The sequence below is a fragment of the Podarcis bocagei genome, assembly GCF_964188305.1.
Source record: "Podarcis bocagei genome assembly, chromosome: 11".
Classification (NCBI taxonomy): Eukaryota; Metazoa; Chordata; class Lepidosauria; order Squamata; family Lacertidae; genus Podarcis; species Podarcis bocagei.
Window position 1 is genome coordinate 4,076,906 of NC_138136.1, and position 23,861 is coordinate 4,100,766.

General features: G+C 39.8%; 1 protein-coding gene across 6 annotated transcripts in view; it reads left to right on the plus strand.

Annotated features, from left to right (window-relative positions):
- Positions 1 to 23,861, plus strand: part of LOC308597669 (proprotein convertase subtilisin/kexin type 5-like) — a 176,652-nt gene that overhangs the window by 151,613 nt on the left and 1,178 nt on the right. For all 6 annotated transcript variants that reach the window (XM_081213612.1, XM_081213613.1, XM_081213611.1 and 3 more), the window contains 10 exons: positions 3,541 to 3,658; positions 5,720 to 5,929; positions 12,473 to 12,609; positions 13,665 to 13,808; positions 14,142 to 14,244; positions 16,546 to 16,739; positions 18,182 to 18,266; positions 18,999 to 19,096; positions 19,397 to 19,526; positions 20,325 to 20,440. In XM_081213612.1, the coding sequence (XP_081069738.1) occupies positions 3,541 to 3,658; positions 5,720 to 5,929; positions 12,473 to 12,609; positions 13,665 to 13,808; positions 14,142 to 14,244; positions 16,546 to 16,739; positions 18,182 to 18,266; positions 18,999 to 19,096; positions 19,397 to 19,526; positions 20,325 to 20,440 (1,335 nt within the window). The remainder of the gene's footprint in view (positions 1 to 3,540; positions 3,659 to 5,719; positions 5,930 to 12,472; positions 12,610 to 13,664; positions 13,809 to 14,141; positions 14,245 to 16,545; positions 16,740 to 18,181; positions 18,267 to 18,998; positions 19,097 to 19,396; positions 19,527 to 20,324; positions 20,441 to 23,861) is intronic.

A 23,861-nucleotide genomic window follows, 5' to 3' on the forward strand; every position in this document is an offset into this window, starting at 1 on the left:
CAATGTTTTTAAATTCCCATCAGCCAAATGAATTCTAAGTATTCATTTTTTCAGCTCAGAAAACTACATTTTTATTTTCCACCTCTTATTTATAGTGTGCTTTAAGAGAAACAGAAAGCTTAATAGACTGGAGTGTGTCCTGCAAGGCTCCTTTTCAGCCTGCTACTTCACCTCATACAACTTTTTGAATAATTAATAAAAGCTCACTCTTGCAAAAACAAGGGAACATCCCTTTTCTGTCCTTTCTTTGTAGGCCTCAGAACTATTAATCTCTATCTGCTATAGCTTACAACCCTAGGCGCTAGGTCCCAGGGGCCCTGCTTGCTGTGGTTCACACAACATTTTAAATGTGGGGGCTAGGCACCCACAAGCGCAGCACAGCTGGGCATGCACGCCATGGGGCATAGTCACACAGCATCACCAGGCCCCTCTATGTGCACACGCTATGTCACCATACTCTGCTACATGCACGAGGGATGTCAGCACACCAGGGGTGTGATGACATGGCACACATGCCCCACATGCCCTGTGGTGTGCACACACACACCGTTGACATCACACAGCCCCAGGTACCTGCAGTCTTTTCTACATCAGGCAAAGACCTGTTTGTTTAGAGGTCATAGACTTTTCCACATAACTTTAGCTGATGTTAACTGCTGATTGGTTGAGTTTTTATTATCTATCCAGGATGACAGTTTTGTGTTTAGCTGCTTTATGTGTAATTTTAATATTGTGTGCCACTCTGGCAACCCTTTTGCTGAAGAAAAGTTATACAAATAAATAAATTAGCAGTAATGGCATTCATAGTATTACAGCTGTTATCCCATGGGGATTCAGTGAATCCCTTGCGTAGGAATAACCCAAGCAAGACTAGGGTCCCTTCTTGGATTAAAGACTATCTAGATAGTCAAAACCACTGGAGTTACACCTCCCAGCACATCTTCAAAGTTTCCTAAAGATCCTGTAACCCTCCAGGACTCTACTGAGAAGCAATGCTAGCACATATACCAATTAATGGTTTGTTGGGTCAAGGACATAGTTTATGGGGGGAGGGAGCAAGAAGCTGATCTGCTTTTCCCCCAAATCAAACATCTCCATATCCCTGTGGCAGGTTTGTGGTCTGCAAAGCACCAGTATTTCAGGCAGGGAGATATGGGTATCTAGTCTCCTTGTGCCATACTTGATATCTGGTGGTATGGAGAACAGATTGGGGACTTCTTTTTCATAGCAGGAACACTGACATATGCAGGAGCACCAAAAAGATGGAGGGACGTTCCTTGCTCTGGCAACTAAGTGAGGTATAAGTGAGGCTTTCAGGGATTACAATTGTTTATGGCAGAGGAACATAGCAAAAGTCAAAGAATGAGAGAAATAATCAAGCAGGTGCCATATAGCTTTTTCCTTTTCTACTTCATGCTAGCAATCTGACAATACTTCATTGCACAATTGTATAATGGAGGTGAGGTGAAGCTGTGAATTCCCCTTGGGGTGGCCTGAGTCCAGATGGGGCTGCCATGATGAGCTCCTTCACTGCCACAGGGGACCATTCTGTGTAGTCTAGAGAAAAACTAGGCTTCAGAACTGCACAGTTCCAATATTCTTTAAAGTAAATGGATATTTCCCTCGTTTACAATACCTAAACAGTCTAAAAATTTTACTTCTTTTGGAGAGTCAAGCTAGTTGAGAACTGCATCAGCAGGTCTCCGCCTTCCGCATGCTTCTACCCTGCTTTTGTGAGTCACAGGTCACTTTGCTACTTGGCTCACAATGAGATCCCTTGCTACAATACTCACATTGATGTAAAAGTACACCTGAACATAATAAAGACATGTATTTAGAGCAGCAGAGAGGCTGCGGTGGCCTTTGGTAGTACAGAAATGACAGTATTTCATCAGCCTTTTCAGGTAGAGTTTTGCAGTTCGTGATAAATAAAAGTATATATCCCACCCATTATCTTTCCAAGAAGTTGTTAACGCAATTGCATTTCTAACATGTTACCTGAAAGGAATCTTATAGCACTGCCAGAGGCTCCTGAAATTGATAATGTCAGGTTCAGCAACAGTAGCAATTCTAATTTAAACATATAAAAATGGATAACGTTTTAATGGTGTGGACACATGAGTAAGCACATCTTTTTTGTCAAGATGTAGGGGATTAGCTGTTTTATCAACTCTGTAATGATTTCCCAAATTGCTGTTATTTAGTCTGTGAAAATGATGGGCCTGTCTCAGTACCTGGAGCTGCTAGCCAAATCCATGTGATTGGGGCCTTTGAAGTGTGAGCATCGCAGACAGCCAAACATCAGCTGTCTGGAATGGCTGCACATGGACGTCCGTAATAGCACCACCGAGGCTGTTTTGATTTGGCGGGCAGGGGTCTAAATCTCTTGTGTGTATGCATTTTTGTTTAAAATGGCAGGGCACATGTTAATGCTACTCTTTGTTCATCACAAAAATAAAGTTCTGAAACATTAAGTGTACTGTCTATCAGCCATGGGAAGTTAATGTGGGTACTACAACATTGGGCGGTAATCTTTTTCTCAGGAGTAAAAAGATAGACTTATTAAATAAAATACATTCAAAATCAAGTTGCCAATAGGAAAGTAGCTTTTTCTACCCATAGCTTGAAGAGTGTGATGGAATCAGGGTGCTAGCTCAACTACATATGCAATTCTAACATGGTTTAATAGATAATTTCCATCAACAAATGCTTAAAATTAACAGTAAGGGTTACTGAATTGCCTTGAAAGTTATGAGTCCTAGAGCACATGATAACTGTCCGTGATACATTATACAGCTAACATAAGCAAAACTCAGCTTCAATAAAGTGAAAAAGAGCTTACAGTATAAATCTATACTATAGTCTATGCTGTATCATATTCAGAATTCCACAGTAGCGAGCACCATGGTGTTTGTGGATTCTGATTTTGGCTTTTACTCCTTATAACATTCCATCATTTCATTCTAAAAGCTTGGGAAAAGCACGAGCTAAGGTGGGGCAGTGCTGCCCAAAGAGACTCAAAGATAATCTGGGTCACGCACATGTGCTCCACCAGGCATTTTTCTATTGCTTTCTGGTATTATAGAATCTCAGGTGTAGGTCTGGTTGATGCATCCAAGCAGAAACATTGCCGTTCTATAATTATCATTCTGCAAGCCACACTTTTCTTTAAACACTATCTCGGCATGCAGCCACATACAGAAATGTTAATGTGAACCAGGTGATATCCAAAGATTGCAGGCAGTCACTTCTGTGATCTTAGTTGCAATTTTTCCAGCTGCCACAAACTCTGTAATTACATTACAATCACATGGGGGAAATTGATTGCACATGTATCTGTGAATCAGACCCATATCTGACTTCGCCAGTTAACAATTGAACAATGAATTTAGATATGATTGGCAACTATATGCAGTATGGTTCTTGGCAATTAGGCGAGGGAGGAGAATTAAAAGGAATGTAGCAGTAATGTGTGTTGCGTTCTATGAAAGAGCATAGAATTACTTGGTAATTGTAAACAATTCTGTTTATGTTTTGCAGTTAGCCACCTATATGGATTTGGATTGATGGATGCTGAAGCCATGGTGATAGAAGCAGAAAAGTGGACAACAGTCCCTCCACAGCATGTGTGTGTTGAAAATACAGATCGGCAAATCAAGTAATGCTTGTTGAAGACGTTTGTTGACACATATTCATGCATATCTATTTACTGTGGCTGTACATTGCAGCTTGTATTTGTTTGGTTTTCTGTAAGATAATCCTAAAGCAATGGTTCTCAAACATATTTTTTTTTCCTACTGGGCATTTGAAGATTTCTGAGATTCTTGGCAGATCACTTAATTTTGTGCTTGTGTTTTACAAATCAAAGCACATATATAATAACTCATATTTTTAATTATTATTTCAGTGCCAACATTGTCATTGAAAATATCGCCATATTATAAAAATCATGGTCCCTAGGCCAGGGCCTTGTTAGCCTGTGAGACTCACAACAAGCCAATATGATCAAGTGCCAAGTCAGCAATTAGCTTCTCCTCTGGGTGGTAGAGATGCAGAGAAAATACCTTCTCAGCTGCGGTTCCCCAACTGTGGAACATTCTCACCTGGGAGACACACCTTTTTACATTTTAGGCACCATGCTGTGCCATTCCTTTTCTTCCATGTGTTTGCTTGTTGACCCTAACCTCTTTTTTGTAGTTCTGGATCTATTGGTTAGCTTTGATATACTAGATAACAAATTATATCATTAATATAATATGCTTTGTGTTTAATAATAATATATAGACGTTTGAGAGGAATCCATCTAGTGACAGCACTCAGTACACTTCTACCTCACAAACATTTCTGGGTTTGGGTCCAAGATCTAAGCTCTCACTCCCAGTCCATGTCGGCTCTGGCTATATGATCAGGGAAGTCTGTGCATGTGCAGTCTGTACCATACATGTGCTTTGCTCAGACCTGCAGTTGCATTCATGGAAGTCAGGACTAGAGGAAAATAGGTGCAACATAAATCCCTGCCCCCTTTTGTACATGCATTCACTGAGCTCACACAGGGAAAGGGAGGTCTGCAGCAGGTATGATACCAGGTGTTTTTTGAATAAAGAAATATATTAAGGATATTTGTGCTGCTGTTCTGTGAATGTCAGTTTATGAAGTTTCCATTCAGACTGATTTTTTTTTTATTTTAATTAAATCCTTTGTTACTTTGATGAATACCGTACGGGTGCTGTGCCCATACACAGCGAGGTCCCTGTGGGGCTCAATAGACTGCTTCTTCACAGCGTTGTGCTCCCTATGCATTCCATGCAGACACAGAGACAGTGCCCCAGGATATTATGAGCAATGGCAATTTTGTACATAATTCTGCTGCAGTCCTCCCTTTCCATAATTCAAAAGTTATTTGTGGTCTGGATCTCAGGTTTCCTGTCTCAACTTTTCTGTCTAACGTGGTATTTATCAGGCCTAAATCTAATAATTCCAATCAAATTATAATGACAGCCTCATAGAGGCTTATAAAAGCCTGAGCCAAAAGTAAACTAGAACATATTTGGCAGAGAAACCAGTTTAATAATGTATAGAGCTTCTAACGCCTTGGTGTTGGTTGCTGTTTCTACCCTTCACCTCTCCAAGCCTGCCTTGTTTTTTGGTGGCCCTGGTTATAACTTTTGTTTTTGACAAGCTCACTTCCAAAGATAGTTACTGATTTACATGATATGGAATCTACCGTACATCATAGTGCATGTATCTTTAGTTGTTTCACAATATCAAGCTGTGTGTGAAAGTTATCATTTGGTTAACACGGTTGTATGAACCAGACTTCAGGGACACGTATGGTGGCTTGTGACTTAAATGTATCATCTCTCATTTGTGCTTTCAGAAGAGGCTACTCGTACAGCTCAAATAATTTTTAATAGAAAAATATGAAAGACAATATAAATTGTTTTCTGGAATCTGGAACTTCTGTAAACTAATTGGCTTTCTTGTTAACTGTGGTGATGCTTATCTTTTAGCCTGTAGTACTATTTAAGTGAGGGTATAGTTGATTTCATCTAATGAATAGAATGTTAAGCTTACCGAGGCATGTAAAAAAAAAAGTCCTGCTTAAGCCTATTTCAGTATCACCAAAATTCAATACACAGTTCAAGGATAAAAGTGATTTATAACAAATTATTTGTAGTATTCACTGGAGACCATGACTATGTTGGTGTCTTTGAAACAGAACAATACGACCAGATAATATTCGTAATGGACCAGATAATGGTGTCCGTTCAATATACAAAGCGACAGGCTGCGCAGATAATGCCAATCACCATGTCATCTACCTGGAACATGTCGTTGTGCGCATCACTGTCACACATCCCCGGAGAGGTGACCTGGCAATTTATTTGACTTCTCCTTCTGGAACAAAATCTCAACTATTGGCTAACAGGTATAATAATCATATTCAACTTTCAGTCCAATCAGGGTTGACTGTCCAGGGTGTACCCAATTTAAATAAAGGCAACTGGAGAAACCACTTAGATATGTCTTGGAGAGAATAAAAAATGAAGTGGAATTGGAGATCTGCTGCCACTGTTAATATCAGCAGTGGCTAGAATAAGGCTGTAATCTTTAGCGTTGGGCACAATAGATTTTGACAAATCCTTGAGGGATGAGATCATTGCAGAATACAGAGGAAGTGAAACAAGATCAATATTGCAAGATGATGGTTGATGGAGGAATAGCTGCTAATGACGTGCTGTTAAAGTTGTCCTTCGAAAATAAGGATAATGCCAGAGTGGATGTTCCAGCCTATCATGTCTGACCTGAGTGTTTCGCACATGATACTATGTTGATCTTGTCTGTCTTTCTTGAGCTCTGGTGCTGATCAAGAGCGTCTAACAGGATATTTTATGAACTCCTGATTTTTATGAGATTGTTTTCTGGGGTAAGTGGACAAGTGGCCCAAGAATCCTTTAGCATAATCAGTTGGTTGGGTTTGAGTCAATGAAATGATGAAAAAGACTTGTCTATTAATTTTAATGGTCTGGCTAGGGCTATTGTCGCTTTAGAATTAATACTGCATAATGTGAGGACTTTTTCAGCTAAGTCTCCAGAGTTGTTAGCTAGTGCTCTCACATGACCAGGTCATGGGTGAACTTTTGTCCTTCAAACTTCAATGGCACGCTGTGCAAGCCCAAAATTCTGCACCCCTGCCTCTCGCCTTCCATTCTGTTCAATTCACTACATCATAGTTGCAACACCCTTTGGCTTCCCCTAGACTCTGCGCCCAGTGAAGCACAACCCGCTGCACTGGCCTAAATCCACCTCTGAGCAGGTGACACTTCCACATGTGCAACTTGCCAAGTCTCCCAACTTGGTGCAAGTCTCCCAAGTTCTGACAATTCCTTCCTCTCTCTGTTGCATGTCCCATAATGATCTGGAGAGTCTCTCAACTGGAGAGCCAGTGTGGTGTAGTGGTTAAGAGCGGTAGTCTCATAATCTGGTGAACCGGGTCCACTTCCCCGCTCCTCCACTTGCAGCTGCTGGGTGACCTTGGGCTAGTCACACTTCTTTGAAGTATCTCAGCCTCAATCACCTCACAGTGTGTTTGTTGTGGGGGAGAAAGGGAAAGGAGAATGTTAGCCGCTCTGAGACTCCTTAGGGTAGTGATAAAGCGGGATATCAAATCCAAACTCTTCTTCAACTGTTAGGATCAGCTCTAAAGAGTGCACAGACGTGCATGGGGAGGAGGGGACAGGACAGCCACATTATGCATGCAACATGCTGCATGAAAAGTTTTGGATTGGAGCCTCAGTTAGCATACTTGCTTACAGCACCATCATTTCACTACTAGCAGAATATCAGATTTTATGATCTTGCTTTGGTATAGCTGTTACATTTGGCCTAATCCGCTGGCACTGCGAGCCTTAAACTACATTTTGTTTGGCTCTGTCCAAGTCTAGATAATACACAAAATAGAGAAATAAAAAGAAAGGTACAGTGGTGCCTCGCAAGACGAAAAGAATCCGTTCCGCGAGTCTCTTCGTCTTGCGGTTTTTTCGTCTTGCGAAGCAAGCCCATTAGCGGCTTAGCGGATTAGCGCTATTAGCGGCTTAGCAGGTTTAGCGGATCAGCTGATAAGCGGTTTAGCGGCTTAGCGGATCAGCTGATTAGTGGCTTAGCGGATCAGCTGTTAAGCGGCTTAGCGGATCAGCTGATAAGCGGCTTAGCGGATCAGCTGTTAAGCGGCTTAGCTGCTTAGGATCAGCTGATAAGTGGCTAAGCGGCTTTGGGGAAAAGGGGGGGAGGAAAAACCCCCCGCAGGAACTCGCAAGACATTTTCGTCTTGCGAAGCAAGCCCATAGGAAATTCGTTTTGCGAAGCACCTCCAAAACGGAAAACCCTTTCGTCTAGCGGGTTTTCCGTCTTGCGAGGCATTCGTCTTGCGGGGCACCACTGTACATAAAGTTCAGCCTGCAACAAGTACATAAATTCAAATTGAAAACAATACATCGTTTAAGTATTGGTGGAAAAGAATTATGCTCATGACTTCTAAGTCAACTTTAGAAGTGTTAAACTTTGCCTGTAGCATACCCTATGTTTGTCAGGGGTAATTGGCAGGTTTTATTTTAAGGTTATCCTAAGTAATATTGGAAAGGTAGGTCATCAGTGTCTCCCCCACCCCCATGCTTTCCTTTGAAGGACTGCAATACCTCAAGGACCCCTCTCCCCATATAAACTGACCCAGACCCTGTGATTATCATCTGAGGTTCTTCTTTGTGTCTCCATGCCATAAGAAGTTCAGAGAGTGGCCACACAAGAATGGGCCTTTTCTGCAGTGGCTCCCCTTTGTGGAATGTTCTCCTCCGGGAGGTTCATCTGGCGCCTTCATTATACATCTTTAGGCACCAACAAAAACATTCCTCTTCAGCCAGGCCTTGGGCTGATTAATATTAAACCAAAATGTGTTTGGGAGGATTTGTTTTGTTTTGTTTTTGTTCTAACTATTTATTTGTGCTTTTATCTTGTATTTTTATCTTGTTAACTGCTCTCAGATCTTCGGATGAAGGGCTGTATATAAATTTATTTTATATTATTATTATTGTTGTTGTTGTTGTTGTTATTTCTGGTACGCTCTTTTAAAAATGTCTAAAAGGATGCAAAAATAATGTTTACAAGGTTATTTTCTTTCTAAGTAACTGAAAATAAATGTGGTGGTCTGTTGCTGCAGTTGAAAATGTGCACCATCATTGTTCTGTAGAAAAAAGCTTGTTTGAATACAGAAATGCAAGAAGGATAGGATAAGCAATGCTTGAAAACATTGTTGCATGTTGTTAGCCTCAAGAATGCCTTGGCAGCAGATATCCCCGCTCCTTGGTCAGTGCTGTGTTGCTACTGACTCAGACACAGTGAACCTTGGATACACATGATTAATAGCAGCAATTCACATGTTTTTACTGAAGTCAGAAAAATCATTGATTCATCATTAATCTTGTGGGTTTGATTTGGAAACGATTATTGAGATTGCTTGAACTGCAAAGATCTATTTAACACTTGAACTCTTAAAACATAAACAAATCTTCATTGTGCATTTTATTAGACAGTTAAGCTATTATATCAGACAGTGTTAGGGTTTTGTCTATGAATACTTCAATTTTTAATGGTGGTTACTCATTTTTAAAAACACCTTAAGCTAGTGAGAATGATAGTGTTTGCTTTTAGGTATTGGTTGGATTCTGTTGTCATTTGCTGGAGTCGTTGCATTGTTTGTAAAAGTTATGACAGTTAACACCTACCTTTTTATGTGGTTAGACTGGATATTCAAGGGACAGAACAGAAGAAAAGTAGAGGAAAACGCAAGCTTAGAAAGAGACAGGGGTCACATACTTTCAGTGTGACTCATAGAATCATAAATTTGGAAGGGACCTTTAAGACCATCTGGTCCAGCCCCCTGCTCAGTGGAGGAATTCCAGAGCAAGAACGTCTCCAACGCTTCTCCTTGAGGAGCTGTAGTGGAGGTGGCCCAACCCCATCCCTGGGCAATTGGTTCCATCGTCCACTTGTTCTTGTTACCAAGATGTCTCTCCTGATGTTAAACTAAAATCTACCCTCCTATAGCTTAACCTCAATAGATCTAGTGCTGCCCTAAACTATGGTTTATTCAGCGTAGTATTGTGAGGAAAATAACTTTCAGCAGCTAGCAGCCCCAGTCGCAAGAAATGGAACATGCCATCTTCAGAGGCGATATACTTCTGAGAATCCGATCCTGTGGGCAGACAGGAGGGTGGCAGGGCTCCCACACCCTGCTTCTGAGTTTCCTCAGAATATCTTGCCAGCCCCTGCTGGAGTCCATGGAACTTTAGATTGATCCAGCGTGGCAGATACCCTGACCATCCACTGAATTACTGAAAGCTCTTGATCAAACTGTGAAAGCAAACAAGCAAAATGCACTCTTCTCCCCTTCAGCCTGTTGTTTTTTATGAGATGCTTGCTTTCCACTGTTCCATTCTATTTTTTTAGTGAAAAATATAATTCTAGAAAGTATTCTACCCATTTTTAATGCTCTGTAGCCTACACCCCAACTTCTCTGTCTGAACTGGATGTTGATGAAACCTCCAAAAGGCCCTGAGTGTTTCTGTTGATATAATTGACAGAAACAAGTGCTGTTCCAATGTATTAGCATCATTCCAGGCAGGCAGGCAGTGAATAAAAAAATAAATAGATTCTATGGCTCTGGGGAAATAAGTATTGCTGAAGACTAGGAAACAACAGCACCAGTAAGTAGATGTGGGAAAAACATTTACTTTTGTTTCTTTCAAACTGCAAAACAGTATGAAAAAGACACATTTTTTAAAGAAGAATAGCTATTTTGCAATGTTCCAGGGCCCTATATTTTTATTGTATGTAAGGCAAAATGCAAAATACCATTAATCAGGGGAATTGACACAGGTTTGTGGTGCAAATTTGCATAAAAATTGCATATGTAGTTTCTGAGCAAATTAAGATAGTGTGTACGACTAGTACAGTCGTACCTTGGTTGTCGAACGGAATCCATTCTGGAAGTCCATTCGACTTCCGAAAACATTTGACAACCAAGGCATGGCTTCTGATTGGCTGCAGGAGCTTCCTGCACTCAATCGGAAGCCATGTCAGACGTTTGGCTTCCAAAAAATGTTTGCAAACCGGAACACTCACTTCCGGGTTTGCGGCATTCAGGAGCCAAAACGTTCGAGTCGCAAGGCGTTCAGGATCCAAGGTATGACTGTACTTCACAGCATACCAATCAACCTTGTAAGAAATGTAACAAAAGCTTCCTGTTGAAAGAATTTTTTTTCTTTTTATTTTTAAGGAGCAGGGGCCTGAGATGTGGGGCCAGCAGAAAACTTCTTGGGCTTGGGCCTTTAATAAAGAAGAAGGCATTGAAATTCAATATTGAGATTACTGTTAGTTTCCCTAATTTCACTGTTCAAGTTTTATAATACTCAAGGATTATAAAAAAAGAAATCAATTGTCAGCAGCCCAAAGGTCTCAGGTTTCAGCAGTCCAAAGTTTTCAGTGTTACAAAATAAAGAGATTTGAGCAGTTTATATAATATTTCCCAAAAAAGTGGTGAAGGAAAGTGTGACAGAGACACCCACACTGAAGATGGGTAACCTGACTGCTATTATAGGTGTGTTATTTGATAAATATTTTCCTGTATTCCCACAACAGAGGTTTTTTATTAACTGTGGTAGCGTTTACTGTATGTAGAGGGGAACTTGTGACCAATTAAATCTCAACCAGCGAATCTAAATAAGGATGAGGCACTTTTAGAACAAAACAAGAACTTTATTTCCTCTCAAATAAGTTATTGCCTAGTGGTTACTTTTGAAAGTCAGAATACTTTGTTTAAAACAAACGCTTGTTACAGAGATATTTTAGATAATAGAATTGAAAAGGACTCTGAGGGTCATCTAGGTCAACCCTATGTATGCAGGAATCTCAACTAGATCCATGCATGACAGATGGCAATTTTGGGAAAGGCAGGCTGGGGGTGCCATGTGGAGTGTGTCAGCTCAGCCCTGCAGAGCAGTGGCCTTGCTTGAGTTCCCATCAACACATGCACTCCCACTTACACGCACGCCAAAAACAGCCCCCAAAAGGGACAGGGTGGAATGGGGCAGGGGTGGAAGAGAGAAATCCCCACTTATGCATCTCCTGTAACAGAACCCCAGTATAAGTGGCTTCCACGGGGGAGCCCCAAAAAGAAGGTGGTTTGTCAAGGGAGCTGTGGACTCAACAAGGTTGAAAACCACTGTTCTATGCTATTTAATATTTATATGAAACTCTTGGGAGCTGGCATGTGAAAATTGGGAGCATGGTGTCATCAGTGTACTGATGACATGCAATGCTATCTCTCCATTCCATCAGAATCAGGAGAGGCTGAGAAGGTGTTGGACTCGATGGGAGGCCAAAAAATGAAGCTGAATCCTGTTGAGATGGAGGTGCTATTGGTGGGTAGTTCCCAGTCTGGAAATTAGGTATACAACCTATTCTGGGAAGGGTTGCATCTGAATTTCAAGCTGCCACTGGAGTGCTTATGTCCTGCTTATGCTGGACCACCAGCTATAGCTGTTCCTGGTCCAGGATAGGCTGGTCTCAGTTGTCCACGCTCTGGCAGCCTCCCACTTTCATGTCATGTCATTCCTCCCAGGCTCTTTTTGTAGCATCCTATAGAATCATAGAGTTGGAAGGGACACCAAGGGTTTTCTAGTCCAACCCCCTGCAATGAAGGAATAACCCTGCATCCATTTCTCCTGGAACTTGGGGACAGGAACTCCAATGTACATTTTAACTGGATCCATTACTGTAATTGGATTTATGGGCTTGCCTGGTTTCTTTAATAATATTACTTTAAATAATATAAAACATTTGTGCAAAAGTATGTTCCTGTGTGTTCTTGTATTTGTATTTTTATGTTAGTTTATATTATTATTGGTTTCTTTAAAAGGTTATTTGACCATTCCATGGAAGGGTTTAAAAGCTGGGAGTTTATGACAACTCATTGCTGGGGAGAAAAAGCAGCTGGTGACTGGATTTTGGAAATTTATGATACCCCGTCACAGCTAAGAAACGTCAAGACTCCAGGTACAAATTTTATAATTTTGTTAGTGATGTGCATTTAGGTTCCAGTGATAGAAAAGTCTCGTAATAGTAGCAGTAGTAGTATATTTATCAGTCACTTTTTAAAAAATGAACTCAAAGCTACTTACAAACACTAGAAAGAGATATAAAACTTTTTAAAATAATTGCACTTCCATGTTCCTGTTTCATTTGGGGTGACTTCAAAATCATTTTTCTGGTACATTTCATTTTAATGCATGTTTATAACTTTTGGTAGCTGAGACACTGGGAGGATAGTAGGAGTAGTAGAATGAAAATAGTTGAATACAATAGATGTGTATCCTATGCGGGTCACGGCAAATCATGTATAGTCAAGACACACTGGGTTTAATGGTGGGCGAGATTACCAAAGTCTTTTTTCCCAGGTGCCTGCCCCCTTTCCACCCTCTCTTTATTTTGTGTGTACAGATATATATAGATTCACCAAACATGTAAAGCTTGAATGTGACAAGTTAAATGTGTGTAAATTGTGGGCTTACTGTATTCTCACCTTGGAAGATAATGACAAATTTTCCCTGCCATTTCCTTCCTTGTATGCCACTCAGCCCTAATAGAGGTTCAGCTAACCTCCCAATCCCCTGGAATTCCTTGGACTCTCTAAATCTTCTCCGGAGGGTTCTCCAGCCCTCTGGAGCAGGTTTAAGAGTGTGGGGTACTGCAGGAGGGGGGATAGTAGGAAATTGCTTGCATATGTGGCACTGGAAAACAACTGGGACATACATGGAAGAAGACTAAATCAGAATCTCACTCAACATTGCTTAATGGACATTTTAAGGCCTATGTTATTGTGGTGCCAAGTAATTTCTTTCCTGCGCTAATACTGCCATTGTTGACAGGTTTTTTCAGGTGGGGAAAGGAGCAATTTTATTTTTTGTATTGGTGTTATTAGTATTAATTATAACTATTAAAATGTTTGTTACATTTTTTTCTGTTTACAGCTCAGACTATGATACAAATATAGAAAATAAATTTAGAAAAAGTATTTTCCACATCTCATGTTTTTCATATGCCTCACCTAGGTAAATTGAAAGAATGGTCCTTAGTACTTTATGGTACTTCTGTTCAGCCTTATTCCCCAAGAAATGATTTCCCAAAAGCCGAACGAGTGCGCTCAAGTCCAATAGAAGACCCTACAGAAGATTATGGGGCAGATGACTATGCAGGTAATATGAAGCAGAATGTTTCAGATGTGTCTGCCTCAAATATGCCCACCAATATACTAGTGTAAAAGATTAGCAGTCCCTTTTTCTCTTGCTTTTACATAATGCTATTAATGTCATGTCCTGGTTCAAGAAACCTTGGACAGTGACTCTGGCTAAAGATCAGTCAGGGTCTGGTTCAGAAATTCCCCACGATACGTATTTCTAGTTTTGATTTATTTTATTTTTATTATTTACTTCCAAAGCAAATACATAAGACCAAATAGTTTCTAACAACTCCTTTGAAGTAAAGACAAATGGTGATTTGCTTTCTCCCTCCCGCTGCTTTCGCCAAAGGTCCGTGCAATGCAGAGTGCAGCAAAGTGGGATGTGGTGGCCCAGGACCAGATCATTGCAATGACTGTCTACACTACTACTACAAATCTAAGAACAACACGCGGTAAGGCAGTATATTGCCCCCCAAAATTATTAGATTATACTGAATATCTTTAACTTACTTGACAAACCATTTTGAATCTTAGCAAAATTCTTATTCAAGATACTTTTACATTTTCAGCATCAGTAGGCTTCAAAGACTAACTATATGTTACATGAATGTGTGCACATTAAAGCACATACAGTGGTGCCTCGCAAGATGAAATTAATTCGTTCCGCGAGTTTTGTCGTCTTGCGATTTTTTTCGTCTTGCAAAGCACGGTGTCGGGAAAGTTTTGGAAAAGCTTCAAAATTCACCAAAGTCTTTAAAAAACCTCAAAAAGGCTACCACACCACGTTCTATGAGTTGCTCCTCGAAGTCAAGTCGCAACTGTATTAAAGGTGTTAAGAAAAAGGAAACAAACTTGCAAGATGTTTCCGTCTTGCGAAGCAAGCCCATAGGGAAAATCATCTTGCGAAGCAGCTCAAAAAACAAAAAACCCTTTCGTCTAGCGAGTTTTTTGTCTTGTGAGGCATTCGTCTTGCGAGGTACCACTGTATTAAAAGTGATTCAGGGTATTTAAAAAAAACAAAACCTGCAGCTTTAGGATGTGAAATTTGGAGTAAAGAAGTAGGGGGAGGTAATATATTATTTCCTCACTTGCCATTACTTTTCTCCAAACAGATACAACACATCACATGGCTGGGATGGGACTTAGGACCCTCATTTTATGGTAGTCCCGATCTTTCCTGGAGCAAAGTTTCCAAAGCATGTAGCTGGTAGACTTCCATTTGATGCCTTGGCCATTGACCTACAGTGTCTCCTGGGGCTCTATTCTGCTTCCTTGGGTGAAGCCGTCCAAGTTTTGGGAGCTTGGGGTCATCAGTATGCTGATGGTGTCCCACTCATATATCTCCTTTCTATCTCAGTACAAGGAAACAACTGAAGTTGTGGGTCGGTGTCTGGCATCCTTTACTGTCTGCATGAGGGTGAACAAATTAAAGTTTAATCCAAACAAGACTGGAATGGCAGATCAGGAAATAAGGTTTCAACCATGCTAGGATTTGCTTACACTGCACTTGAAGGCTCAGGTTCATAGCTTGAGTTTTCTTCTGAATCTATTCATAAAAGTCTAGATCTCCAGATTTGGCAGTGGTTTCTGCACAGTTCACACTGGTGTGCCTACTATACCCATTCCTATAGGTGTCAGATCTGGCCTTGGTTATATATACATGCCTTCGTTATATATAATTGGAATACTCTTTGAACAATGTTTGGAACTTTACCCAATTTAGATTTCTGGAGCCAAACTGTTAACTGGGGGAAGTTATGTAGGGAGCATGTGATTCCTAAATTACTATTTCTGTTTCTGGGAACAATTCAAAGTGCTGGTTCCAACCTAAATGTATTGAGACCAGTTTATGACTTTCCCATACAAGCCTGCTGAGAGATCTCCAAGAGAGGCACTGCTCTCAATCCTGCCAATATCTGAGAATGAGGAGGGACATGAGAAAAGACCTTTCTACATGGTAGTTCCTAAGCTGTGGAACTCTCTCCCTAGAGATGCCCACTAGGCGCCATGCCAGATGTCCTTCAGGTGACAACCTGTTCCTTTTGACAAGCCTTTGGCTTTGTGTCTTTACTAGGTTTTATCTGCCCACCATTTTATTTTAGCTAAGAATCCTGGTTGCCTTACAAATGTTTTATTATATTTGTATTGATATTGATGATATTGATGTTACTGTCATTGGTTCTATATGCAGAAAGAGAGGATACAAACTGAAATACTTTTAAAAATGTTAAGGAAGGGGCTTGGCAAGATAAAAGCGAGTGAGGAATCTTATCTAGACACAATATTCAGGAGTTTGAGCCTTCATGTGATTAGGGTTTGGTAAGGGGAGAATGGGGACACACCTGGTAGGCCCACCCTCTCTGATGCATTGGTGTCAGTCGGGCTCTGAAGATCTGCAGAAGGACGCCTGCTCTACATGCCGAAGGTCCCTCTGTCATTTTTAAACCTGATCATACAAGAGCCTACAGGCCTGCTCTAGGCCATTTGCCTTCTAACAAAGTGGAGGGTAGCAGGACCGGTAATTGGGGTGTGACAGTGGAAGCAGATTCAGTGAGCCTGCCTTCCCTTATCGTGTCAGGACTAGGACAGGGCTTTGGACACAAATGAGCCTGGCTTGGTTTGTGTCATCCCGGTTGTAGTCTCTGCTTCCATAAACAAGAGGAAAGCCACTTTTCTAATCAACGCAGTTGCTTTTTTCCTGCCAAATTCATTGATAATTCTGACGCAGTCTTTTATTATCTTGTACAATGAAGAATCTGTGTTCCCAACTGTCCTCCTGGTCACTACAGCGCCGACAAGAAACGCTGTAAAAAGTGCTCACCCAACTGTGAAACATGTTTTGGAAGCCACAGTGATCAATGTAATACCTGTAAACCTGGTTACTATATCAATGAAGAGTCCAGGAATTGTGTTACCAGCTGTCCAGATGGGTTTTACCTGGATAATAGTAAGTATTTAAAAACAAAACCCTGTTATAATATTGGAAGTAATTGGAAATCTTCAAGTTGCCATTAATGCATATTAAGGCTGATGATATTTATTAAACCATTACATACTGCCTTTCCATTTCAGTTTGAACTCTCAAGGCGCATATCAGAATTCTAAAAATACCACTGAATAAACACATAAAAATAAACACATAAAAACAGATAACAGCAATAAAAAACAACAACAATCCTAATATAAAGGAAATCTGGCATAATACAGTCAGACATCAGGGACCACGAAGAAATTAATTTCAGTTCATATTTAAAGGTGAATTTCTAAAGCTTGCGCTTCCGGAAATAAAATGAGAACCAAAACACAGTCATCTTTCAAAATTCGTACTAATCAAAATTCTCCAACCAAACGATGTCTACAAATATGCATTTATTGAGACGAAGTTTGTATAAAAATTAGCATATTAGTGGAAATAACATACTGAACACAGTGAGACTGAGTTCTAGGTAAACGTGTGGGATGTTCGTCTCCCTTTTTATGCCCAGGACATTTCGTTCTACAATGGCATTGCCATTTCTGGTTTTCCCCATTGTTTCTCTTCTTTTTCATATTGTTTTTGTAAAACATACTGATTTTAGTTCCTCAGTCAGGGTGGTTATCTTTATGTCTGCAGCACTGATGCCAACTATTCAGAAAATAGGAGCTTTTACACACACAAGAAAGTTCCCCGTGATAATGAATGTCTACAATCTACACTTTAATTCTGTACAGCATCATGTACATATTTTTAATAATAATAAAAATTATTACATGGATATGTATACAAGAAGTTTATTTCTACAGGACCCAGTGGTTATGTGCTATGAAGAACAGCAAATAAAGTCTAATATTTTTTATTTTTTATAAATGTAGCTTGTTATCTTTTGGCATTACTGAAAAGGTTTACTACAACTCAATGAGGAAAAGTTTACAGAATTGACCCTATGTATTAAAATCATTTATATAATCAGGTAATAGAAATTATTTGAATGTTAGTACTTCAGCAGCACAGAATATTACTGTATTGGCCTGAATATAAGCCTCACTTTTTCCCCAAATTCTGACCGTGAAAAGTAAAAGAGCAGCTTAAATTTGCAACCTTACAAAAACTGGCTTTTATGATATCGCTGCTGAAACAAACATACGGTAAAATGGAAGGGGTGTGAGTGCCTGCGGAATTTTAAGGGAACTGCCTATATTCGGGTATTGTCTTTTTTTTCTTTTTTCCCCTTGAATTTTAAAGGTGCTGCTTATATTCAGGTGTGGCTTATATTCGGGCCAATACAGTATATTTTATTCAGCTCCTATTTGTGGTATCACATTAGGAATAGCAATAAGCAAGGAGACAAAAATATATTATTGCATGTAATTGAACTGGGTTCTTTTCGTTGTGTTCCTTTTTCTTTTCAGATAAGATTGTATGCCGTAAATGCAGTGAAAACTGTAAGACATGCACTGAATTTCAAACCTGCACAGAATGCAGACATGGCCTAAGGTAAGGAAATGATAGATTGTATTGAACATGGTAGCAAGGAAAGTTAAATAATATTATTTAACCTTCACATTACAATCTGCTGAAGTGTAATATTCATTATATGTGTAATCATGGCCAACACTGAATAAAAAAAATGAAAAGCTGAGGAAGATGAAAGCTGTGGTCCGTTTAATATACAGTGCCTGCAGTTGCATGTCAAAGTGGGCCATAAATCATGGCTTCCTGTGAATGAGCAGCATGTTAGCACATGCTCTTGACTTGATCCTGTTTCATTCTACCCTTCCTAACCAGGAGCCTTGATTCCCATAATGAGCAAACCAAAAGTTGTGGTTTGTTTCTCTCTAAACAAACTTCAGTGGTAAGCCAAAGTTTGTTCTTGTATTTCCAATCATGGCTTGTTTGCGTTTACACATCACGTTAATGCAAGGCCTGTAATTTGTTGCTGCTGGCGCCAGGACAAGCAGAACACAATTCAGCAGAGTGCACCAGCATGCTACTCATTCATGGTATAAGTGCGGGAGCAGAGAAAGACGTGCTTGCAGAAAGCCTCTGCAAGCAAGTCATTTCACCAGACTGACCCTGTACTCATGGCGTTGTACTGAACACAAGTGTTCCTCAGAGTAGATGCATTTGTTTGAACAGTAACAATATGTTAACTATTGCCAAAAAAAATCATACAGAAGTGCCACATGCTAATCAGCATTTTCTAATTCTGCTTGTGTATCTCTGTAGTTTACAAGGATCCAGGTGTGTCATCCGCTGCGAAACAGGAAAATACTACAATGGCAGGGACTGTGAGCCATGCCACCATTCCTGTGCTTCTTGTGCAGGTACCTCTGATATCTTTTCATCAAAGTTCAATCCCTTTTGTGATAAAAGGGGGGGGGGCATTTTTTGTAGGCTATTAGCTACACTATAGCACTTCTTCCGGTGCTAGGACCTTTCTGTACTTATACTTGACTTCATTTTTTAAGTCTTTTTGAAATAACTTTTCATTAAGTACACAATCCTATTCAATGTATTTTCAGTAGTCATTCATACTTCTATGTGTATAGTATAATACACATCCATTGTCTCTATGCTCTGCTGCAAATTTGTCAATATGTTACCTTGCTCTGTTGACTTCTGAGGTCCAGGAGCAGACGCTTGCATAAACTGCACCGAAGAGTATCTTATGGAGAATGGAAGATGTGTGCTGGCTTGTAACAATGGCTACTACTTTGATCACTCGCTAGAAAATGGATACAAAACTTGCAAAAGGTAAAAAGTATTCCTCAAAAACCAAATGCATCTATTTAATATGTAAACCATAACTAATTGGAGAATATAGTTCTGGCATATGATACTATTATTTAGTGAAGTAGGACAATCAAGCAAAACCTTCAGACATAAATTTAATACTTGCTTTTCTTGTGAGTTCTTTGTGTAATTCCTGTATTTGTAAGATTTTATTATGTGCCAGAAGATAAGTTTTATGCATCACATTCATGTCCAGGGATAGAAAAAAAGAGCTGGCAGTGCTTTGGAAGAAATGGAGACTTTTTTTCTCCATAGCCAAATTAATGCTAGCTTTTCACCGAAGGAGACTTCAGCAGTCAGCACTATAGGGTGACTGTAGTAAATTACTAGACTTCAGGAAACTTACTCATCTGGCTCCAGTGCTCAGCAGTCTTATGCTATTCTCCTTTGGAGAAGAATTTCCCAACTATTTATCTATCTTCTACCCACTCACCATTTTCCGTCTTCTATCTTTCATGATTGTTTCACAAGATAATGTATATAAAGTGTTTTGAACATCCACAAGAGCTATATAAATGCTTATTATTTTATTCCATCCTATTGTCTTGCAACGGGCCCATGAGACTCCTTTCCACTTTTAAAGTGCCTTGGGGTTCTTTCACCTATATACACATGTTATTTATTTGTCATCTTTGTGACATATTCCCCTTTCTGTGCTTAGCTTCAGCACCTCTTGATATGAAATGAAGGAATCAAACAGTTTTTGATACTGAGACAATGTGATTAACCATATATTTAACTTACTGTCTTTTCATTAAGATGTGATGCCAGCTGTTTTGGGTGCAGTGGTCCTGGAGAGAAAAACTGTACAAGTTGTCCAAATGGCTATATCTTAGAAACAGGTCTCTGCACAGTTGGTCTAGTCTGTAAAGATGGTAAGTATTTTTACCTGTTTCTGTCTTTTTCCAGATTCTTCACATCTGTTTCATATTACATAGCCGTAGTAGACTCAATTAATTATGGTTTTCAATTCACAAGAATAGAATGCATGTGCTACTATTTATTTTTTTCCATTTGTAACATCCATAACTTTGGCAGCTGTTTACAAATATTTAGCAATATTATAAACTAAAAGCAGTCTGGGTGATAGGGATATTCTGCAGCAGAGGAACTGAGCCTTGCTGGGCTCACACCAGCCAGCAAAAAATGTGAAACCACATCACACACACTTTGTTGTTGCTTGCCTTGCCCTTCCACTGAAACAACAATTCTACAGGGTGGAAGAGGGAGAATCTAAGGCAGAAGAATCACCAAAGCTCTCCCATTGTTTCTTGGGTGCCTCCCTCATTTCCCCTTCCATTCATTCCAATGGGATCTACTCTTATTGTCCCTGAAACTACAGGATTGTATCATAAAGTAATAATCTATTTTTATTTATCTCTTTAAATGCCATGATTCACAAAACAAGAAGCAGAATCCATGAACAACATTCCATAAAATAGTAAATGTACATATGGGAGAGGCTGAATGTTATTTTTAATTTTTGGAGTCTTAAAGGGAGCTATATAAGGGGGTAACAAGTGGGAAATGGGGACTGCTGGGACTGATATATTTTCTGAGAAATGCACATTTGCTCTAATTAATAAACCACACTCAGGTCAAATACTATTGTACAAATATTTTGTACATTTTTCTATATATTCATCCATTAAATTATAGGTGCCCCGTGTCTATTTTTACTGCAATATAGTAGAAAAATAAGTTATGAAAATGTGGCTACTGACATTTCTGAGTGTCATCATCTACATAGTGCCTACTATCCCTTTATTGTCGATTTTAATTTAAGAATGTGTTTTTTACCCAAAGACTGTTTATGAGTAAACTATCATTCATTGAGTGAAATGTTTTTTCCCCAAAATACAAATGTGCTTCTCAAAACACATTTGGAGATCTTAGCTGGGATAATGCTGGACAACTATATATGTTTGGTTGTGAGGGTCCATCCAAATTCCAGTATATATTTCTGCACTAGTCTAAAAATTGAAGGACAGATTTCAGAAGACAACAAGGGCTAGAGGATAGAATTTTGCATACTATTTAAAATATTACTTTTTGCTAAATGGGTATCCTTATTCCGTCAACTCCCTGTGCTACTTTCTTCAAGGCCTCAATCCCTTGTGCAAAGATAGTGTATAAGACAAAAACAAGCCATCTGAGAAAAGCAAGCAAATTGTGCCTCCTTTCACACATTTCACACTTTTTAGACTGTGCTGTGATGCACAACCCAGAAATCTTAATCAAATGTTTACTGAAGACTAAGCTTATAATAGTAGAAAAAGTACTGGTTCCTGTAAACTATGTCCATTCTAGTTGACTTTATCAGCATTCAAAGGAAAGTGCGTTGGAACAAAGTTGCACAATGGAGCAGCCCATTCCTGTGGATTCTGTTAAGTTCACCTCAGTTTTGCTATTCCTTTTGATTAGGGGAGAAAAGCTCCATGGGAACTCTAAAGCCGTTTGACAAACAGTGCCAGAGTACTAGATTTCCTAGATTACTAAGGAAGCCTCAGCTGATTGGCATGACAGAATAACATAATTTAATGGTGGCTCGCGTGTGGATTGCCCCTTGTCTTCAGATACCCAAGCCTTTCACCCACAATCACCTGCTTCTTGTTCCCCGTTTCTGTGAACCAGCTGCTTTTGTGTCTTACCAACATCCCCTTATCCTCTACTGTGCGGCTGACACCTGCTGGCAACTTTCCCTTCTAGCTCTGATGACTCCACTCCCCTTCCCAAGTGTTTTCTCCCATTTCATGATTTGTATCCAGTGACGATTTCCTCCAAACTGAAAATTTCACCTTTCCAGATTCTACCTCACATTCTGCCTTCCCCTTCCCTAGATGCTCTTAGAGCCACTTCACACTTTACTCAAGAGTCATCCTTTTTCTCCAGTTCCTGTGATCAATGTTAAAACTATTGTTCAGCTAATTTTAATCTTTTTCGCTAGGATCAGAGTGAGGAAGCTTACAGTGCCTCAATGCAGATGCCCTCTATTTGGATATAATTAGTATATTTAGACAGTCTAAATGGGTCATTTGTGAATGATGTGAATAGAACAAACATACACCACTCTAAAAATTACTGATAAACTGAGATTTGGTCAGTGCTGTTTTTCTAGAAAAGTAGGTGCCAGAACTCGCCATGAATGCTTCCCTTGTTCTCCAATGATGACAGTGGTGCCCCCCTGAGTTGTTCCGGCTGGAAAAAAGCCCTGCATTGGGCTATGATATATTTTTTATGATACTCTGTCAGTGTTGTGTTTGGTTTTAAAAAGCTCTTAGTCATGTTCATGAATTTCCATATTAATGTTTCCATATTTTTATAAGCTCTTCTGGAAGAGCAGAATATAAATACTAACTATGTAAATGAAACTAGGCTTTAGCTTGTGAACCTTTTTTGTGCAAAGTATTTTGACTTCAAGTTGTGCCAGCCACCTGCAATAGACAGCTTGCAACCTCCGTAACAACACATGGAAGCATTACTGAAAGTAGGTTTCTGTTCTACATACAGTAGTACCTCGGGTTACATACGCTTCAGGTTACAGACTCCGCTAACCCAGAAATAGTGCTTCAGGTTAAGAACTTTGCTTCAGGATGAGAACAGAAATTGCACGGCGGTGGCAGCGGGAGGCTCCATTAGCTAAAGTGGTGCTTCAGGATAAGAACAGTTTCAGGTTAAGAACGGACCTCTGGAACAAATTAAGTACTTAACCCGAGGTACCACTGTACTTCATATTGATTGCCACTAATGCTGAGCTTTAAGAAAACAAAACTCCTGTGAAGACCTTTTATTTTTCAGTTACAGATAGGTAGCCGTGTTGGTCTGCCATAGTCAAAATAAAAAATTCCTTCCAGTAGCACCTTAAAGACCAACTAAGTTAGTTCTTGGTATGAGCTTTCGTGTGCATGCACACAAAATAAAGCACACATCCTTTATTTTTCAAGGATGGATTACTTTCAAGTATGATTTGCACTTTCTCACATTCTATAGCTCATTTTTTGATACTTTGTCACAAGAAATTCTAAACTCTTTTCCCCACTCATACACAAGGCATAAAACTGCTGAAACTAAGCAGCACTGATATACTGTAATGTTAATTTAACTGGGTGAGCATTAGAGAGATGTGCTTAATATTCTCCAATTCTGCCAAAGTTTGCAAGTGTGGAGCAAGCTTCATCGAGAGAACACCAGCTAACATTTGACAGATAGATGAGAGAAATCAAGAACTTCAGCCATAGAAATACTGTCATAGTTCCTGTTTGCTTCTTACTGTCCAGGGAGAAATCTCAGCCCTAT